This window comes from Porites lutea, chromosome 9 (assembly GCF_958299795.1).
Source record: "Porites lutea chromosome 9, jaPorLute2.1, whole genome shotgun sequence".
NCBI lineage: Eukaryota > Metazoa > Cnidaria > Anthozoa > Scleractinia > Poritidae > Porites > Porites lutea.
The window spans coordinates 1842501-1849384 of NC_133209.1; the positions used below are offsets into that span (position 1 = coordinate 1842501).

Below are 6884 nucleotides of genomic sequence, written 5' to 3' on the forward strand. Positions count from 1 at the left end.
CAATTTGAACAGCTTTCTAAGACATATTACGGTTTTCAAAAATTGTAATTTGTTTTGATCTTCTTTATTTCATTTATCCGTGAGTCCTTTTTTGTATTTCCCTGTTATTTCAATATTCCCTCTCTGTTTTAAGGATGGCTTTTCATAGTTGGTTCAGTTTAGTGATAGCCAGTTTTGGCTAAAATACGCGCTTTCTAAAATATCCTCCTGCACCCACACAAAAATCATTTAGAGAGTAGTGCTTTTTTAAGCACCTGTTTTATAGTTCCTTTTTAGTAATTCAACTATTGCAGCACCGATCATGAATAAAAAATTGAATATTTATTTCGTAATGTATTCTTTTTAACATGAAAACCAGTCAGTCAAAAGAATAAACGAAGGAAAAGTTTAATAGAAATAAAATGTCCCGACTGGAACAAATTCTCCTATACCAGCTGTTGAATAGTGTCACGCGAAATATTTTTGCTGACTTTAGAAGATATTTTCTTGGTAGATAGATGAAGTTTACTTTTTAGAATGTTTTCACTTCACCTATGACAAAATAATATTCAATTTTTGTCTTTGAACGAACAATCGAAAAGTTTGTCCCCTGTATCCAAGTGATCAATCTATTTGCCTAATAGTGATACGTCACGAAATAATGATTTGAAGATGATAAATAGGACCGTCTATTCGTATAAAATCCAACGTTGTGGTTAACCAAAAACGTTTCCTCCATTGACATTCAACCTTAACCGATAAAAACAATTTTTTTCCTTTTTTAATACCATTATCGTTTATACTTATGATGCAAACACCTTACTAAAAATGACGCAATTCGCATTTAACTTGTAAATTTTACAGTGATTATGCTGTGTTAAAACGACCTGGAGATTATGCATAGTTGTTTGAAGTTTCCAGCTGCAGTTGGTTGTCTTGGTACGATGTATTAAGCTAGTAGGAGGATTGGCAAACGAAACTATAAGACAGTTCAATATACACGGCGTAAATTATGACGCTCTGTTGCCTCTTGTATGGCTTACTCTTAATAGTAACAACACATCTTGATCAAAGCTTAGAAGAAGATAAAACAGGAGACAAAATTTACACAAACTCTTGGGCCGTTCAACTTGATACGCACGAGAAATCGGTGGCGGACGATGTGGCAAGGAGCTTAGGTTTTGAAAACCGCGGTGCGGTAGCAAATTTAGCTGGACATTTTCACTTTGTTCATGGACAAACTGGTAGTCGTCAAAAACGCAGTGCGGACTATCACACTCAGCCCTTACTAGCGCACCCTCGGGTCAAACGGGCTAAACAACAAACTCTGCTTTTCAGATACAAGCGAGGGTTCGAGGCCGTAGATCAAACTCTTGAGCATGTTAGACGGGAAGAACAAAACAGGGAATACTTCGATGATCCAGAATGGCCAAAGCAATGGTATCTTTACGATAGTGGATTTGAGGGAGCAAGCGGAAACTTGGGAGTTTTGGAAGCCAATAAGCGTGGTTATACTGGGAAAGGGGTAGTTGTTACTATTGTCGATGATGGCTTGGATCATAGACATCCGGATTTAAGGGAAAATTACGATCCACAAGCTAGCTGGGATATTAACGGGAACGACGATGATCCCACACCGGATATGTCGACACCAGCCGAACTTGCTGAAAATTCTCATGGCACAAAATGTGGAGGAGAAGTGGCAGCAGCCGCGAATAACGAGATTTGTGGAGTTGGAGTTGCACCTAACGCTTCCATTGGCGGAATACGATTCCTTGACGGAGACGTCACGGACGTTACTGAAGCGCAAGCACTGGGCTTAAACTGTGATTATATTCACATCAAAAGTGCGTCTTGGGGGCCTAAAGATGATGGTAAAACATTTGGCAAACCGGAAGCACTTGCCGCGGAAGCCATTAAGAACTGCGCTTTGAACAGCAGACAAGGTTTGTGTTCAAGTATTATGCTATCAAATGTTAAACTAACAGAGGAAAGATAAGGTTAATTCTAGGTATGTCAAGCGCAAATTAGTATCAGCTATTCAGCTTCCTGGTTAATTTTTCCTTAATCCAAGGGTAGATCTTCTCCGATTGATAAAAGTAAAATATGCGCATAGTTGACTTTAATCCTAACTGATCAAGTTGTCAAAACGACAGCTTTTTGCATCAACGATTCAATTACCTTATACTCGGCTGAACCGTCTACTTTTTTAAATAATCGTACCTAACTATTTTCAACCCAGCTTACAGTCGTATAAAGAAAAAGACAATCAAATCAATGGCTTTCTCTAGAGTTTCTACAAAATATGATACTGGGAACTACGAGAAGCACAACGCTTTCACATTTAGAGTTGAGATATCATTGCAACCATGCAGGTGCATGGAAAATTGTGCATAATATTTGAATGTTCCAATGACAGGAAGAGTGAACTTGATAGTAAAGAGAAGGGTCTTTTTGATGGAAAAGATATACTCAGCTCTTGTTTAATTCTTCGTCATCAATGAGTGATGTTGTTTTAGTGTGCCTATAAAAACAAACTGCCTTGAAATTCCCACTTTTTCTCGGGACTAACAGGTTGAATTTCGATTAAAGGGGGGTTTTGAAAAGGGGATGGCGTCAATTGATGAGTTTTAAAATTACCACACGAAAATTATATTTCAGTGAAATTTCTCTTAATTTTTGTGCTAAGATGTTTTATACACCTTTTCCTTGTTTATTTTCAATACTTTTAAATCCACAGTCCTCATTCTCTTCAGTCCCGGCAGACGCCTCGTTATCAATCTGATCTCCATCATATTCCTTCCCTTTGCGTTAATGTGGAGAAGGAGATAACTGCCATTACGCTATACTTGAAATCTCTCTAAGAGATTGAACTGACAAGTTGAAGTCTTTAGCCCTCATTCTGTTATTTGTAAACTGAGGTAAACTCCAAAACCGCGTTGGATACGCTAACTCAATTCCTTATCTCTTCAAACCTACGTGTTTTAGAGACGTATTTTTCCTGTAGTAATTTGTGGGCTATAATAACCCAAGTCTAGACTAGCCTCCCATGCAGGCGTCTTTAGGGGAGCTCGTTTGTCGGGAGGAATGAACGACAAGCTTCCCTAAAAACGCCTGCGTGGGAGGCTAAGTGTAGACTTGCTAAACAAAACTCGATCCAGCAGGGGCTTTTCTTTTACGCGACTACGTAAGAGAAACTGTCTGATAGCAACTAAAATTTGGCCTGATGGCGGGTTAGGACTGTTGGAGAAATACAAAGCGTGTTGAAATTGGCTGGTTAGTACTCAAAATTAGACTGATCTCGATCTGAGCAGGACATCTCAATCCTCTCAGTCGTTACTGTAAAGAAGCTACCTTCCCACCATAAAGTAATATCTTTTTCTGGAGCACACACGTTGATGTGACGAGTCTGTCCCATTACGACAGCCGCGATGGTAGGTCTTGCCCGGTAAGACTGGTTTTTCTCTGTAGCTGGTCATTGAATGTTGCTGCTGGGCGCTCCCTTGAGCGTCTGCCTTGTTTGGGTTCCCAAAGTAGTTTTTCAGGATACGCTCTAACAAAAGGATCAAACCCTGTCGATTTTCTTGCCCTTCATTTATCCTTTTCAGTCTTCCATGTTCAGAGAAAAATTATAAATTGCCCAACACAAATAACTTCTCTTTTCTTCAAAAAAACAAACCCATAAAATTAAGGTCGTTAGAACTTTACAACGCTTTTGACCAAACTATGGAAAAATATTCTGCAGATTGGGATAAAAGCCAAAACTAGACCTGCTCTGGTCCCATTATACCACTGAGTTTAGACTCCAGTCTTGGCTGTTTAACGTAAGCCGCGACATAAAACGCATATCAGTAGACCTCACCCCCTCACTCGCTGGCGACACGAATGATTTTCGTCCTCGGGCTATTCTCGGAGGAGTGTACGATTTGCGGGAATAGCAGCTACCCTTCTAGCGAAACGTCCTTAGCGAAGAGGGGAGGGGAGAGAAGGCTGTTTTTTTCGGTCTACATTGTTTTCCCTTAGAAAATGGGAGGTTGGAAACCCGGAGGGTGGGATGTTACTTGGCTTACTTTTTGCTGGGTATGTGCCGCTGGCCTCTCAGAACCCCTAACCCATTATAGTCTATTTTGTGGCCATATTATAGACCCTATCTTAGTCAGTTAGTCACTTTGGAAAAAATAGGAAGTTTCGCAATCTTAAATTAGTCACTTACCGATTTTGAATCTACCTCATAAAGCCTTTTAATTTAATCATCCTGATACGAACTGACACATTTGTTAAACTTAATGTGCTGTAAATCTTTCTATTTTTAAAATCCCTACATACCTGAATTCATGTTCTGACCGCCAAAATCCTGAAAATGTGTAACCCCATTCTAGTAACTCTTATAAAAATGCAACCCCATAATAGTCAATCCAGTCGCCTACTACTAGGAAGTACCCCCTCCCCCCGGGGAGGGCAGGGAAAATCTCTGGGAGCCAGGTTGAAGAAGCTACGTCTATGAATTTGCGCTTTATTTTTCATAAATGGCTTCTCAGTCAGTAAGAAGTATTCTTTATTTTTCTCAAGGTAAAGGAACTATTTTTGTATGGGCAAATGGGAACGGCGGCTATAACCTGGACAATTGTAACTGCGATGGATATGCGTCAAGTATATACACATTATCTGTGGGATCCATTAGCCCTGGAGGTTTCTGCACGTTTTACGGCGAAAATTGTCCTTCTACCATGGCTGTCGTTTATACTGGGGATGTCGGTGTAGGCAAGAGAGAAAGATATGCCAATCTCGTGACCACATCGCCGAAAGGGCACTGTGTGGATTCGTTTTCTGGGACATCATGCGCTGCGCCACTTGCAGCGGGAATTTTCGCACTGGTCTTAGAAGCAAATCCCGACCTTACCTGGCGAGATATGCAGCACCTGGTTGTGCACACAGCCAGAAAAAATGATCCTGATGGACTTTCATGGAAGACGGTAAGACCACCAAAATAAAACACCTAAAAATGAAATAGAATTTACGTGCAACGCATTTTTTCCGCGCAATTTATAAATAAAGTGCGAAATAGGAAACGATCAGTCAATTATAAATAATTGTTTGCAAAGACTTGAGACTCACCCAGCAATGTTGGATCTCAAAGCGCTCACTTTAATCGGATTTCCCACAAACCGATCACATCCCAGCTGCGTGACTTTTGGTCAGCTGAGCTAGGATCACTTGCCCGTTTTAGGCTCTGGGGACGAGACTGATTCTAAAAGGAGAAATTAATCTAAATCTTAATAACGACCTTACGTACTAGTTTAACGGATCTGTGCACCGTTGTGCATTTTTAGAACGCCGCTGGACACAGTTACAGTCTTTGCTATGGTTTTGGAGTTTTGCATGCAATGGACTTAATAAAAAAAGCGAAGGACTGGACACAAGTTGATGAACAACTAACACATGAGGTGCCAGGTCACCTGACTCGTGAAACCAGGAAGATACCATCCAATGGAATGTTGACTTTGAAGGTAAACCACTACAAACAAACCGAGTATTTTTACTATCTCTTGGAAAGTTCCTTTTTTTTTTTTTTTTTTTTAGTAGGCTCGAGGTGCTGCAGATTTGTTTGAATTCCTTTAGCTTGGGTTTCTCACCTTTCTAACAACTCATGTTATTTTGTCTTTAAAAATAGCTCACCAATGACGACAGGACTATAGGAAATCTAGAGCACGTGCAGCTAGTGTTCTCAGTTCTCCATCGTCGAAGGGGCGACATGTCAATTGAGCTCACTTCTCCCCAAGGGACAACTTCTCGGCTGCTGGCTACGAGGCCGTCTGATGACTCTACCCAGGGTCTTGATCGATGGCCTTTCACTTCTGTGCAGTTCTGGGGAGAAAATCCCAGCGGGGAGTGGACCCTGAAGATTTTTGATCAACAGGTAGAGAATTCAGTTCAAGTTCTCAGTAAATAACTAAATATTGTCTGACTTGGATAAAACCGTACTTTCTCGATTAAACGCGGCCACGAATAATTAAGGGGAAATTGACCGTAAGTCACACAGTTTGATTCATTTAACAATCGGAAAAAATATATGATACAGTCGACTCTCTCTTAACGGACACCTCTATAAGATGGACTCCTCTGTAAAACGGACACTAGAGTTGGTCCCTGCCTTTCTTTACTCCTTTTATTTGACTCTCTATAAGATGGACACCTCTTAAGACGGACACTTAGTGCCGGTCCCAAAGGTGTCCGTCTTAGAGAGAGTTGACTGTAGTGCTTTCTGTGGGGAAAAGAACAATAAAACACGATGGTATTTAGAGGTGTATCTCCGTGCTCGGTCAGATAGGTACAAGAACATTCCCAAAACCGCACCTGTTTTGACCCCCCATGCATGGGTACGGATTTCGTGAAAGTTTTTTTATCTTTTTTTGACTTAAGACTAAGATGTCAAACATATCAATCATTTCGTTAACAAACTCTTTCTCTGTTAGTCACAGAACAGCTATTCTCCCAGAAATCGACAAGACAGCCAATTTGACGAGGAAACATCCAGACTGGCAGATAACGAGCCCATGGTTCAAAGCGACCTCGCGCATGGACGCTTCAAAGAAGATTATATGACTCCAGAAAATGAGGTTTTCCAGCAGGGAGACGAACCTAATTTCCAGCGGGAATTAAATCACGGACGATTCAAGGAAGACTATATGAAGTTAAAAGCAGATTCAAGTGAACAAAACAACGTTAAAAGTGATGAGCCTCAATGTACCCCGTCGGAAAACTCGGATGGAGATGTCGCAGGTTGCGTCACTGAATGGTCTATAGTCATGTTTGGTACTGCTTAGCTTGACAATTTTTTCGGAATGTTAAGCGGGGAAGGGAGGTCGTACCAGTTTAAAGGCTATTAAAATATGAGTCAAGAAGAA

General features: G+C 40.7%; 1 protein-coding gene across 1 annotated transcript; it reads left to right on the plus strand.

The window, feature by feature from the left end:
* The first annotated feature begins 928 nt into the window (after positions 1 to 928).
* On the plus strand, positions 929 to 6884 carry LOC140948308 (neuroendocrine convertase 2-like). Its single transcript, XM_073397536.1, has 5 exons — positions 929 to 1925; positions 4549 to 4952; positions 5310 to 5486; positions 5651 to 5896; positions 6453 to 6884. Exons 1-5 carry the CDS (start codon positions 992 to 994, stop codon positions 6801 to 6803), a joined length of 2112 nt encoding a protein of 703 aa, XP_073253637.1. The 5' UTR covers positions 929 to 991; the 3' UTR covers positions 6804 to 6884.